General features: G+C 41.7%; 1 protein-coding gene across 3 annotated transcripts in view; it reads left to right on the top strand.

Moving 5' to 3' along the window:
* Positions 1-15,369, top strand: part of LOC123751029 (hexuronate transporter) — a 330,789-nt gene that overhangs the window by 175,492 nt on the left and 139,928 nt on the right. For all 3 annotated transcript variants that reach the window (XM_045733135.2, XM_045733143.2, XM_069333199.1), the window contains exon 3: positions 11,382-11,537. In XM_045733135.2, the coding sequence (XP_045589091.1) occupies positions 11,382-11,537 (156 nt within the window). The remainder of the gene's footprint in view (positions 1-11,381; positions 11,538-15,369) is intronic.

The following is a 15,369-nucleotide window of genomic DNA, read 5'->3' as shown; positions in this document are numbered from 1 at the left end:
GAAACTGGTATCGTCAGGGACATGATACTGTGTTCATATATGGATTATGCATCTCTGCATCTCAGTTGTCCTCAAGCTAGAGGAGGAGCAGGCAGGATGTATCCGTCCTCCTGTCTGACAGGTCTAGGCCTAAGGTCTAGTCTTCAGTGCACCAAATAGGTCAGTTACACTCTGGAGCCAAAGCCTAGATACTGGCGTTATTCCTGATATACTAAAAACAGCAGAGATAGCACCACTTCATAAAGGAGGAAATAAGGCAGAGGCAAAAAATTACAGACCGATAGCACTAACATCGCACATTATAAAAAATTTTGAGAGAGTGCTAAGAAGTAAGATCACAAAATACATGGAATCACAGCATCTCCATAATCCCGGACAACATGGTTTCAGAACAGGGCGCTCTTGCCTGTCGCAGTTGCTGGACCACTATGATATGGCATTAGATGCTATGGAAGACAAACAAAACGCTGATGTAATTTACACAGATTTTGCAAAAGCTTTTGATAAATATGACCATTGCGTTATTGCACATAAAATGCGTTCAAAAGGAATTACCGGAAAAATAGGCAGATGGATCTACAATTTCCTGACCAACAGAACCCAATGTGTAATAGTCAACAAAATAAAATCCAGTCCATCAACCGTGAAGAGCTCAGTCCCCCAGGGTACTGTGCTTGCTCTAGTACTTTTTCTCATCCTCATATCGGACATAGAGAAGAACACAACCTATAGCACTGTATCATCCTTTGCAGATGACACTAGGATCTTCATGAGAGTAGGCAACATAGAGGACACGGCAAACCTCCAGTCAGATGTAGATCAGGTCTTTCTATGGGCTACAGAAAATAATATGGTGTTTAACGAAGATAAGTTCCAGCTCATGCGCTATGGAAAAAATGAAAATATAAAAATAGAAACCACGTACAAAACTCCGGCAAATCATAACATAGAACGAAAAGGCAATGTAAAGGATCTGGGTGTACTCATGTTGGAAGACCTTACCTTTAAAGAACACAATAAAGTAACCGTCACAACTGCAAGAAAAATGACAGGTTGGATAACAAGAACTTTTCACACTAGAGATGCTATACCGATGATGACACTTTTCAAAACGCTTGTGCTCTCTAGAGTGGAGTACTGCTGCACAATGACAGCCCCTTTCAAAGCTGGATAAATTGCTGACCTGGAGAGCGTGCAGAGATCCTTTACTGCTAGAATCCACTCAATAAAACACCTAAACTATTGGGACCGACTAAAGAGCCTAAATCTGTACTCCCTTGAGCGCAGGCGGGAGAGATACATAATAATTTACACGTGGAAAATATTAGAGGGGCTGGTCCCAAACCTGCACACAGAAATAACATCACATGAGACCAGAAGACATGGCAGGATGTGCAGAATACCCCCGTTGAAAAGTGGAGGTACAACAGATACTCTGAGAGAGAACTCTTATCAACATCAGAGGCCCGAGACTGTTCAACACGCTTCCGCTACACATAAGGGGCATAACTGGCAATCTCCTCACAGTGTTCAAGAGAGAACTGGATAAGCACCTCCAAAGGATACCTGATCAACCAGGCTGTGACTCATACGTCAGGCTGCGAGCAGCCGCGTCCAACAGCCTGGTTGATCAGTCCAGCAACCAGGAGGCCTGGTTGACGACAGGGCCGCAGGGACGCTAAGCCCCGGAAGCACCTCAAGGTAACCTCAAGGTAAGGTAGCTACAGCGTTACTAAGTGTGCACCGTCCCTCCTACCAACTGTGGTAGGCCCTGGATATGTTGATTGGCCAGAAATTAAGTCAGTAATTGTTAATGTGGCAATATCGAGGCACGCTGAGGGGAGAGTCGTGAGGTAGGTGGCCGCCCCACGGTACCTGGAGCCTCAGGCACCACGCGCGTGAAAAATAGTCTTTGTGCCCTCCCTACCCAAGGTCGCGGTTTGTATGTGCGACTAGTGTGTTTACACGAGAGACTGCCAGGACACCCCATATAGTGCCCCTACACTACGTGTGGGTGTAAACCTTGTGCCTTGTAGGTGTCTATATGTACATGTGTGTGTGTAGGTTAGAGTGCAATGCTGAAGACATACCTCCCAGCTCCGTCACTATGTGATGGAGTGCGAAAAGATACGCAAATTTAGGGACAATTCTATAACCAATGTTCCAGCGATGTGTCAATATTTCATTCAAAATGATCTGCTACCAGAAATTTTAGCCAAATAACCCCAGTTTGCTAACTGTAGGTAGTAACTAAGTGATTGTAACCTATCCACCGCTGCCCACTGGATGGGGGCGGTGTGCAGGACAAACATATAAATTTTGACACTAGCTCTTCACATATGTCAGTTGCTTAATTTAGAACCTGTACTTGAGGTCGATCTCGAACCCATTGTTGATGTGATGACTTATATTGAATTTTGTAACTAGCTGATCAAGATTGTAACTTGCTTAGCTAAATGAATTGTGGGGTTCAGTCCCTGAGCCCATTATGTGCCTCTGTAACCCTTTCCACTACCGCCCACAAGATGGGTATGGGGTGCATAATAAATAAAATAAAAAATAAAATAAAATAAAATGTTTATTTAGGTAAGGTACATACATAAAAATTAATTTTTACAAAGATTGGTTGACTTATAGGTAGAGCTAGTACATACAATGCCTAAAGCCACTATTACGCAAAGCGTTTCGGGCATGATAAACTTAAATGACAAGCTTAATACTAATTGAGCATAATGAGTAGAATGAAAACAAGAAATGAAAACATAGATGAAAAAGCAGCACAAATATAATTATGTCGACAAACAGCGCTCTTTAAAGAAAAACAGACATGGGTTGACAATAGAAGGGTAAGGTAGGTTACAGGGAATTTATTAGGTATAGCTTCGTTTTTAACTTAACCCTTAACATGCTCGGGGTCTAATATCCTGCTATCCACACAGGCGCATGTCATTTTGAAAAAAAAAAAAAATTTTTTTTTTTTGCTAATCTGTTAAGTTCTGTTCACTGATCACGGGAAAAATAAAAAAAAAATTCTATTGTACTTACTTTTGTTGCAATAGAGCCGAGAAGCTCTGCGATGACGTCACAATCTGCATGGTCGCTCATGCAGTACACGCCCGGGAGATGTTGCGCGCGGTCCTCAAACAGCCAGAGTTGCCACAAATATATTTTCGCGCTATTTATTTACAATGTCTAAGCGCATTTTATCTAATTTTTTTTCACTAATTGTGTTTCAAATACTGTTTGAACATATTTTGTATCAATAATTGTTGCATATTTGAGTATACACAGGCGCACACAAATGTTTTCAATTACGGCAATATAATATGTCATTACAGTCTATTATATTATATGTTCTGCTTATATGTTTACATATTTACACACTCGCACACGCTATACACACTTTGAAGCACACTTAGAAGATTTCTAGACTGTGGTAGTCATTGAAGCAGTCGACAGCACATAATGGGATACCACACGTTTCACACCATGTTTGCACAAGCTTCCGTTTCTTGTCTCTACGTGTCGTTGTTTTACACACCAAGCAATCACGTTGGGCTATTGCACGCTTCACACCAGGTGGCAAATACTTAAGTTTGTGTGCTAGGAAGCCTTCAGTGTGAGCGAGGCGTGGAGTACCAGCATGCTGCAACAGTGGGTTTATGATGGGCCGCTGAATACCTGGGACATCTTTTGCAAACTTTCCTAATAACTGTATTGCAGCATCAAATACAAAGTCACGGAAAGTGGGCTTACGTCCAGTTCTCACAAGGTACATGTTGAAACAGTTCAGCATGCTCATGTCCACAAGATGGAAGAACACTTTTTTCGTCCACCTACATGTCTTCCGCACACACTCTGCAGTGCCAATCATCATGTCTGATTTATCAATCAACCGCATGTTGATATTATAGTCTAAAACACAGTCTGGCTTATATAGTGGTGCGTTTGTTTTATGGCTCACTTTCCCACTGTTCACCATTGTTCCATCATGAATTGTTGTCAACAAGTTCACCTCTCTTTTGTCTTTCCACCGAACTGACAGAATGTTATCACTTTTCCTTCTCTGACACTCACCAACTGCAATGTCGTTGTCAAACACAGGCATTTCCCTTCGTTGTGGCTTTACTGTACCAACCAATCCGGTTCTATTTTCTAGCAAGAACCGAGCTAGCAAGGGACTTGTATAGTAATTATCTGTGTATAAAATGTGTCCCTTGTTCATCCACGGAGCCATGATGGTCTTCACTACACTCCCCGAGAATCCATGTTCGTCGTTACCGGGAATGTCTACATCACTAGCCGAGTACAGAATCATGTGTAACACGTATCCTGTCTCACAATCACAAAGAACAAAAAATTTCAGGCCAAATCGGTTTCGTTTTGAGGGAATGTACTGTTTGAATGGAACACGTCCCTTGAAAAGTATGAGAGATTCATCAACCACCAGCTTCTGTGCTGGTACGTAAAAATCTCTGAATTTTCCAATAACATCGTTCATGTAGTGCCTCACTCGCCACAGTCTATCATCAGGTGTTCGGTCCTGAACACTTCCAAAATGTAGACACCTGAGGAATATCTGAAACCTGTCTCGTGACATATATTTCCCGAATAAAGGTGTTGGTATTGTCTTGTCCTTGCTCCAATAGTCATTTATTGCATGTTTGTGACAGTGCTTCATCAACAAACAGAGTGCCAAAAACACATACATTTCCGCCACTGTGGTATTTTTCCAACGCTGCAGTCGTGAAAATTCTGTGATTTCCCTCTCAATCAGGTAAGCAGCATGCAGGTTCGTTTGGTGTACAATGTATTCCATGAGTGGTTCATCATAGAATGCTGTAAAATATTCCATCTCAGCCATGTCCTCACCTTGATTAGGGAAAAGGTTTGTAATCCCTACATCTTTATCGTCAAAGTGAGGAATATTAGGAATAAAATCGTCACCATCACTCCACTCAAGTACACCAGGCGTCCTGCGAGATGCAGAGGAAAGACGGCGAGGAAGCGATGCATACCGGCGACCAGGAGCTGAATACCGTCTGCGAGAAGCACGGCGGCTACGTGCACGTGAGGTGGGTGCACGTGAACACGAGGGTCTTGGTGCCTCATGTGGTGCCATGCAGTGGCGCTTGGCTGGGCGAGATGCTGCTGACGCGACAATTTCTCGCCCAGTTACACCACTGGAACCAGCCACAGGCTCAATAAAACTTTGATCTGAGTCACTAAACCCAGAAAAGGAGTCACCTCCCTCTGACTCGTCACCCTCAAACAGAAAATATCCACAGGAACTGTGAGGTCGTGGTAGAATTGGGGTAGAAAATGGGCGAGGAGGCATGGGAGAGCGTATAGGCCTCGCCATGGCATGGCGGTCATTCTCACTTTCACTGCTGCTGCTACTATCTCCCGACAACTGTGTATAATCCTCATCGTTGTCTGAATCGTCAAACACACTTTCTTCACCTTCAGAGAATAATTCGTGGGCTATTTGCTCTGGGGTGAGGGACTGAGTGATGCGTGCTCGTGAGGCGTTTGACCGTGCGCTCGCCATGGTGACTCTCGCTAAACTGAGGCCTCCCATGCCATCAGAGCGTGAGCTGGATTTTTTTTCAAAATGGCCGCTGTTTACTAGAGCCCCTGGGCAGCGTATGGGACCCCCAGCTACACCGCGGGCCATTCAAATCGTGCGCGGTAGCCATACACTTCATATGAAGTGAAGCGCAGTTGACTGGTAAAACGATTTACACTTCATATGAAGTGATGCGCACTTTAAGGGTTAAACTGGTTGAAAGAGGTACAGTCTTTAACATGGTTGGGAAGGTCATTCCACATTCTGGGCCCCTTGATTTGTACAGCATTTCTAGTTTGATTAAGTCGTACTCTAAGAATATCAAAACTGTATTTATTTCTGGTGTGGTGCTCATGGGTTCTGTTACAACCTTCTATGAAGCTTTTGAGATCAGGATTGGCATTATAGTTTAGCGTTTTATATATGTATAATACACATGAGAGAATGTGCAGTGACTTAATGTCTAACATATTCAGAGATTTGAGTAGGGGTACCGAGTGATGTCTGGGGCCAGAATTGGATATTGTCCTAATAGCAGCTTTGTGTTGAGTAATTAGAGGACGTAAGTGATTTTGGGTAGTAGAGCCCCAAGCACAAATACCATAGTTGAGATATGGATAGATAAGGGAGTAATAGAGAGTCACCAGGGCAGGGCGTGGTACATAATATCTGATCTTAGAAAGAATGCCCACAGTTTTTGAAACTTTTTTTGATATGTTTAGAATGTGCCCCTGGAAATTCAGCTTGTGGTCAATGAGAATGCCAAGGAATTTGCCATCTAATTTGTTACAAATTTGGGTATTGTTTATTTTGAGATTTATTTGATTAGAGGATTTATTGCCAAACAGAATATAGAAAGTTTTGTCAATGTTAAGGGTGAGTTTGTTGGCAGTTAGCCACAGATGGACTTTATTTAGCTCAGTATTTACTGTGGCATTTAGAGCAAGGGGATCAGGACTGGAGTAAATGAAGGTTGTGTCGTCAGCAAATAGAATTGGTTTGAGGTGTTGGGAGGCATTTGGAAGGTCATTAATGTAGATGAGAAAGAGGAGAGGGCCAAGTATGCTGCCCTGGGGAACACTAATGTTCATGGGTAGGGTGGGAGAAATTGTATTATTCACAGAAACATATTGGAGCCTGTCAGTAAGGTAGGATTTGAGGTATTGTAGGGAGTGTCCTCTGACTCCATAATGATGTAATTTAAGAAGAAGGTTTTGGTGGTTGACAGTATCAAAAGCTTTACGCAGGTCCACAAATAACCCAACAGGGAACTCATTTTTATCAAGAGCTGTATGAATCGAGTTAAGCATACTAATAAGTGCATCGTTAGTGCTTTTTTTGGGTCTGAAGCCATATTGGCAAGGGCTAAGTATATTGAGTTTGGCTAGATATGAGTAAAGCTGCTTATAGATTAGTTTTTCAAAATTTTTTGACAAGTTTGGCAGGATTGATATAGGTCTGTAGTTGTTAACATCTGTGAGATCACCACATTTGTGGACAGGCGTTACTCTCGCTTTTTTTAGAATATCTGGAAAGGTTTGGAGTTCAAGTGACTTGTTGAAGAGCAAAGCAAGAGCAGGGGCTAAAGATCTGGAGTTTTTTTTGTAAATTAAAGTTGGTATCTCCTCAAGGGCACCAGACTTGGTTTTAAGGCTAAGGATTATCTCATTGACGTCAGTGGAATTAATAGGCTTTAGGTACAGAGACTGTGGATAGTTACCTGTAAGATAGTCCTTAATGTCAGTACTGGAAGATGGAATATCATTTGCAAGGGATGAACCAATGGAAGAGAAGAACCTATTGAACTCAATAGCAGAATCAGAGGCTGAAAGCTGACCATCGTTATTAGACAGGAGAGTCGGTTTGTTATTTAAAGACTTCTTTGAACCCAATATTTGTGAAATTGTTCTCCAAGTTTGTTTAATGTTGCTCTTTATTTGGGTAAATTTATCTTCGTAGTATTTAGTTTTGGCTCGTCTAATTATCTTAGATAGCAATGATGAGTAATTCTTTGAGAATTCTTTGGAGACAATTCCTAACCTATACTTCTTCTCAAGGTCATGTTTTTTATTAATAGATTTAAGTATTCCCTTTGTAAGCCAGGGATTGTTAAGCCTTTTGGTTGTGACTTGTTTTGTAAGCATAGGACAGTGGGTATTATAAAGGCTAAGAGTTTTTTGAAGAAAAGATTGCACTGCTAGGTTGATGTCCTCTATGTTACCTAACTCGGACTCCCAGTTGACATTATCAGCAGCAGTTATAAAATTGTCTATAGCAGTTTCATTGTGTAGTCTAAAACGTATCTCTCTTGACTCAAGAGGTGGTTTGCTAATGTTAGTTAAGAGAAATGTGGGGTAATGGTCTGTAGTGATATCAGTGATTATACCTGAAGTAAGCGGAGAGGTTATGTTTGTCCAGATGTGATCTAGAGTCGTGGCAGTGCTATCAGTGATTCTAGTAGGTCTAGTGATTAAGGGTATGAGGAAGCAGGAATTCATACAGTTGAGGAAGCTAACAGCAGTAGGGTGTTCTGGCTCGCAGAGGTCAATATTAAAGTCCCCTGCGATAATTAGGTGGTTTTTGTTCAGTCTGTTATCAAGTATTAGATTTCTAAGGTTTGAGTTGAATTCGGACACATCAGTGTTAGGAATTCTATAAACTGCACCCACAGACAGGACAGACTCGGCACCCTTGACTCTGAAGCTGGTGAAGATATACTCCCCATAGCAGTCTCTAGTTCTAATTTCTTTTAAGCATGTTAGTTCTTGGTGGTAGTAAAGAGCAGTGCCACCACCTCTCTGAAGTTGACGACAGCTGTGAATTGCTGAGTAGTTAGGCATGTTAAAGAGTTGAGTAGTATCCTCTTTCAACCATGTTTCAGTAAGTATAATAAAAGAGAATTTGTTGTCAATAGCTTCAATCAAGGCACTAACATCATCGAAGTGTTTACCTAGGGATCTAACGTTCAAATTGATTACAGAGATATTGTGATTATGAGTTAATACATTGTTTACATCATGTGCTGCAAAATATCTGCAATTTAGATCATTAAAGTGATTATTGTCATAGATAGTGGATAAGAGGTTAAGTTCTGGGTCTATACTTGTCTGCATAAAAAAAGCTGATTGCAGGAAAAACAAGGAAAGAAAGGCAAATTACAAGGTAGAAATAAGCTATAAAATAGGGAAAAAAATGTACACAATACTGTACAAAACAAACACAAAAGGGGCTTACAGGGGTACAATGGAGTAAGGGAGTATGGCTAGGCTAGGCAACCTAGGTAATAAATGAGATTAAAGAAAAAACATATAAACATGGACTATACAAAACACAAGATATAGAAATACAAAACAAAAATATAAACAAGACTAAGCAATACAAAAACAAATTGAGCAAAAATGAAAAATGAGGTAGATTGCTTACAAGTACTCTCAGGTACACTGTAAGTAACAATTTGCAATTTGAGATGCAGGCAAAGCCAGGGGTACAATGGAGTAAGGGAGCATGGCGAGGCTAGGCAACCTAGGTAATAAATGAAATCAAAGAAAAGTTGAATAATAAGCATAGGCAAATTTAAGCTAATGATTATTAACTATAAATAGTTCAGTTATGACTATAATTAATAAGACCTGAAGAACTATTAATGCACTCAATTAAATAATTTCAGTAAATGACTAGTTAAGAGTAAGTTAAAAATTAAGTCAGAAAATGAAACAAGGAGACTTGAGAAACCTAGCCCCACTAGTTGACAGGGGGTTAATTAAGTTAATTCACTGGGAGTGATAATGAGGTGAGACAAACCACATTGGGAGAGGAAAGTGTTGAGGTTCTCTTCTTTAGTAATTGTGAACATTTTGCCCTCTGCGGTTTTTCTCACCTTTATCAGTCCATCTCTAACAAAGCACTGATGAATCGCCTCTGGGTTTTGTTGACGGATTTGACGCAGGCGGTAGAGGAGTTGCTGTCTGTTCCTAGTCAAGCACTCGTTGATGTATAATCCCTTCCGTTGGGATGCAGCTGTCCAGACTAGATGGGATTTCGTGAACTGGGAAGACAGCTTCAGGCGAATTTTCCGCTGGTTTTGACATGATGGATTCTTTTTGCCTACTCTGTAGGCAGCAATAACATCAGTTTTGTTTAGGAAGAGCTGCAATTTGTTTTTTAAGAGATCCTGAGCTATTTTGACACAATTTTCACCGTCATGTTCCACAGGTATATCTTGGGATGACACGATAACAGAGTCTAGTAGCTTTTGCTGGTCTTGTTCATCCTGGGAGACGGAACGTTGGGCTGAAAATGTGCTGATACATGCAGTCATTTTGCTGAGAGCTTCCTCCTGTTTTTTCATGGCTTCATCAGTTTTCAGAAGGTTGTTTTCCTCACGGAGATCATTCAAATCATGCTGTAGTTGGTCTTGGCTAGCCTTGCAGTTTCTAATATCCTCGCGGAGGAGGGGTTATTTCTTGTTGTTGTTGTTGGAGATTAGCGCGGTTCGCTAGATTCTCATTTAGAAGACTCAAGATGATAGTATTTTGAGACTCGAGGACTAGGCACCACTTTTTGAACCACTGATTCTCGGTCCAGTTTGTGAATTCCTTTGAAGGACCGGAAGCTCGCTTGAGTTGCTTAAACTGGGATGCTAGCATGTCCATAGGAGAGGGTTGAGAGGACTCTGCTCCCTTGCTCAACTTGCTCAATGGGGTGGAGGGGAGGGCAGCACCGTCGCCCCGGACCCCAGAGCTTCCAGACGGAGAAACACGAATATTATTAGAGTTGGCCGGGATGGATGCCTTGTTAAGGGGTTTGTTGTCCTTATTTCCCTGTACAGTCATATTTTTAGGAGACATGATTGGTTAGAATGGACTGGGGGTATATTTTGTGAAGAAACTTGCGTCAGGCAGCGCGGTGGCGGCAGCATGCACTGGTACTCACAGCCGAAGAGGATTGTTTTGAAACTTATTTGAGATGGAATGAGTTGATTTTGGTCGGTTACTTTGGTTTTGCTATAACATGCTTGGACTCCATGTACTTAGCTGCCTGTGGGTGGCGGTCTACATCATCTGGCGATAGTTTAAGGGCTGATATACAGCTTAGAGTGAGGAGCGTAGCGTGCACTCAACCGCGTCAGACGACAGTGTTGTCGAGTGTCCCTCAACCGCGTCAGACGACAGCGTTGTCGAGTGAACGAACTAATGAACTAAACTAAAAACAACACATGAAGTGAGCCGCAATAGATGGTTGTTGACACGAGGAGTAAGACTTAAGAGGAGACAAGTGACCATGGCTGGTGTGCCCGGGAACCATAACACCCCCCCCCCCTGGCGGGGGCTCCTGTCCCCGCCGGGGGGCCCCCGGGTGCTGGTCCCCACTCGGGGCCCTCCGGTGGGGATCCCAACCCGGGGCCCTTCTCCCATCAGAGAGAGGAGAAAGATGGAGAGGGTGGGGGAGAAGGAAGAGGAGAGGAAATGTGGTTGAAGAGAATGAGGAATAAAACAATAGGGTGGGAAAGTGGACTTTATATCAAAATTTTGCAATGCAGTACTCATAAGCAATTTAGTTGCATTGTAAACCTAATAATACTTATCTTAAATCATGGTATTTTTGAGTTATATCCTATTTATTACTCTTTGGGCCTCTACTCTGCATTAAATGTATTGTATTAATTGTGTGTTGGATTTTGCGGTGCATTATTGATGATAACCAAACCTTGCAACACATTAAATATTGTCACACATTATTGCAACACTAAAAAATGTAACTTTTTTTTGTATTTACAGTATTGTCTTACAATATCTGAGTATTTGTGTTGCAGCTGCAATGACCTTCTGGAGGGTGACAACCAGACAACTTGTGTATGGGACTACTCTGGCCTGGGGCTGCAGTACCAGGTGCTGGCTGGTCCAGCATTCGTCGCTGTCTTCACCACCGCCGGCGTCATCATTGGTGTCATCTCCGACAGATTCAACAGGTAAGAGATGTAATGTGTATCCACTGGGATTCACTGACTGAGCTACACAGGTTGTACAACAAAAGTTCCAATGCCCTCTGTATTAAGTTCCATTGGATTTAGCCACTGGATAATCAAGTTTTCTACTTAAGTTAAACCAAAGGAGTTGCCTTGCATTTGTTTCCAGGGTAAACGTAGATTCATTCACTGAAAATCAACTCTTGGCACACCGGTTAAGTTTTAGTTGTTGTTCACCACACATCCATATCAATACAGGAAAAAAGAGATGATCTAGAGAGATAATTTATTGGAGCTCCTGTATATAAATTCATAATGAATATTCTTGAAACTTAAATATGAGATTTTCAAGTTAACAGTTTTATTAAATTGAACAGTTGATACCAAGAGGCCAGAGATGTACCACTGTAAAAGTATTAGTGTTGGTGGTATAGGCCTATTTATAGTGTATCTATATGGAGACAATTTCAGCATATATGTTGACACTTACACAGGTTTTTTTGAGGGGAGGCTTGTTGGCTCCCTGTAGCTATCGGGCTGATATTAGCTATATTAGTCTGGGGCTTCAGTCATCGGAGTTCTTGCCTATCGGGAACCACGAGCCAGAACCTGGTCCCCTCAGAGAGGCGAAGGAAGCAATGACCTATGAAAACTCCCTTGTACAAGAGAATATTCATGTTTGCTATTGATCAGAGTTAGACACCCAGAAAGGGAGGCACCCCAACACAGACCCCTACTGATAAAAAAGTGCAACCCAAGACCAAACATAGATCAAGAACTCCCCCCAAGAAAAACAATGTAATTACTGGTATATAAAGTTTAGCTTTTGTGGTTGTTAATGTAATGTTTCTCTTAACTAAAATACCAGTTTGTTTTATTTGTGTTAATCTTTATATTTAATTTGTGTTTGAGAGAATGTATGAATGAATGAGTATGATTCTCTGTGTAAAGTTTTCCTGAACATTTCCGTGAGAGGAGCAGAATATCCCTGCACTCCTGAGAGGGAGGGCTGAGACGCCACACACAAAGGTTGTGTGGTGTGTACTCCTAAGGTACTTACCTCATTGTGTGAGGTTATTGACCTCCATTTATGTCTAAGTGAACAGAACTGTATTCGTTTACCTGGTGAGTGAGATTTTTCCTTGAGTGTATTTTCTCTTTATTTGTGGATAAAATATATGTAATGCATGCACTTTGGTTGTGTCTCGAGTCTCACCAATGCAAAAATATTGTGCCAGTCCCCACGTGTTTCATTCTTGTGTTTGAAGTGTGTATAAATGCCCATTGATTCTACATCCCTAGTTTAACCCTTAACCACCATGCTGCGCTGAGTTTATTGTGAAATTCCCCCGATGCGCATGAAGTGTTCCCCAAAAAATATTTTTTCTTCGTAAAATGATAAATTCCCTTCCCTAAACATGTCTATGTAAAAATAAGTACCAAATTCCACATACTTTGGCTGTGAGGACGTGGACAAGGTGCGCTTGACGTCATCAGGGCCTGGTCGCCCATAGGTGAATCGCCCAGACACGGTCGCGCGGGCCATTCAAGCACCGGGTGTTGCCACAAATATTTTTCAATTATTTGTTTTATATATTTCCAATGCGGTTTTATTAGGTTTTTTTTATCGTATATGATGCATTTTTGTGTCCTTTACAATATGTATACAGTAGAACGTTCATAATGTTCCCTGGAACTGTGATACATGTGTCAGTAATGTGTCCACAATAAATGTTTGTTTCAATATTACCTGTTAAAAATTCACTAAAATTACAATATGTACAGTTTCACACACTATTTACACAGTAACACACTGTATTACACACTCAGTACTTTGGAAGTGAGTAATAATCAACGAAGTAGCCCATGGTACACAGTGTGACTTCGCTCTCAGTGCACCAGGTACAGATAAATTTTCGCTTCCTGTTTCTTCATTCTGTGTGCTTGCAAATAACGCACTCACGTACACCCTTAGCTTTAGTACTTGTAGATTGTATGTAGCCAAGCTTGTAAAGCATAAGGTAGTATTGAAAAGATTATAGGAAAAGATCAATTTATAAGGTACAGTGGCACCTTGACTTACAATTGCCCCGACTTACGATAATTTCGAATTACGATGTAAATTTGATCGAAAAATGCGACTTGACATACAATGGTGTCGTTGACTAACGATATTTGTTGGTACACATTCGGGTCGACTGAGCGCGGGGTTCCCGGTCACGCGGGCCGATCTGCCTCAGTTTACTACAGCTGCCCGCTTAGTCACGATCACGCCTATAAGAAATTCCGTTTTTGTTGTGATTTTTGCTTTTTAAACATAAAAGTAATTATTATATATCACGCCATAGGTCCCAAGAAAGTCAGTGGTAAGGTTCAACATATGGAAACCCATGTAAGGATGACCATAGAGCAAAACAAAAGATCATTCGTAAATATGAAGATAGTGTGCGGGTTGTTGAACTAGCTAAGCAGTACAACAAATCTCAGTAAACGATATCCACCCTACTGGCTAAGAAAAATGACATTATGAGTGCTAAAGTGGCAAAAGATAAGTGCCAGATAAAGCTGTAGTAGGCCATTGCATTGATTTTTTTAATGACAATGTGATGCCTCACTACAGACAAGTGTTGCAAAGAAGGGTAAAACAATCTTCAATGGAACATTTCCTTGTGAGAAAAGGGAGAAAATCAAGCAAAGAGCCACAACCAGGACCTAGTGGTAAGCAGGCAAAACGAACGAGAGAGAGAGTACCTCCAGAGAAAACATCACTGCCTGATGTGATAATGGAAGGGGACTCCCCTTCCAAACAGTAACACCTCTCCTCCAACTCCCCCCCCCCCCCTTTATCACCAACACCTCTCCTCCAACTCCCCCCCCCCCTTTATCACCATCTTCCATATGCCATCAAGGGTCCTCCATCAAGGTAAGATAAACGTCTGTACTGTATTGTAGTTAGAAAAAAAATTGTATTCAGTATAAAATGTATTTGTAAGTTAATATTTTGGAGGGTGGGGAACGGATTAATTCAATTCCCTTTATTTCTTATGGGAAAAATTGCTTCGACTTACGATCCGTCTCTGGGAATGGATTACTATCGTAAGTCGAGGCCCCACTGTAGTCTTGAAAAGATCGCTTTGTATGGTCCCACACAAGAAGAGATTCAGCATACCTCAAGAGATGTCCATCAGTCAAAAAGAGATTCAGCTAGCCTCAAAGAGTGTCCGTCAGTTAGGAAGAGATTCAGGCATTCTTGAAAATATCTATGGAAAACACCACCATGGAAGCTGCTAACACTGTTCATCTATGCTATTTGTATCAGATGCATCATCACTGAATGCAGAAAATGATTCATCTATGTATCATCTAAATAAATTGTAGATAGCATAGTATTGCAAGGGTGATGGTCAGAGCTACAACTGGATACGCTTGCTGTATTGTCCTCATAGGTGCTGTATCACTTGCATCCGACCTTTGTGTTAGGTCTTTATTGTGCCTAGTTTCACCAATATTATGACCCTTATGTTCTTCAAACAATAAGGTTTGAATTTCACCGACAGAGCGTTATTTTTCAACACCGCGTCAGACAGGTGTTTGGGAGCCAGAGGCGCATGCGCCACCCATGGTTGCTCATTCAGTATTAATCCAGCCAGCAGACCTAGGGCATTCTGGGAATTTTTTCCAAGATGGCTGCCTCTCACTGGAGGTCCTAAGAGTCCATTTCCGAGTGGGGAAGGAAAAACCCCACTCCACGTAACCGCAAGCCCTGCCCAGAGGGTAGAAAAACCCCGGCGGGGTCCAACGGGGCCTGAGGCCCCAATGTCAGCCTCACCCCAGC

The sequence above is a fragment of the Procambarus clarkii genome, chromosome 4 (genome assembly GCF_040958095.1).
Source record: "Procambarus clarkii isolate CNS0578487 chromosome 4, FALCON_Pclarkii_2.0, whole genome shotgun sequence".
Classification (NCBI taxonomy): Eukaryota; Metazoa; Arthropoda; class Malacostraca; order Decapoda; family Cambaridae; genus Procambarus; species Procambarus clarkii.
Note: the sequence above shows the minus strand (reverse complement) of the source record. Positions and strands in the feature narration are given on the sequence as shown.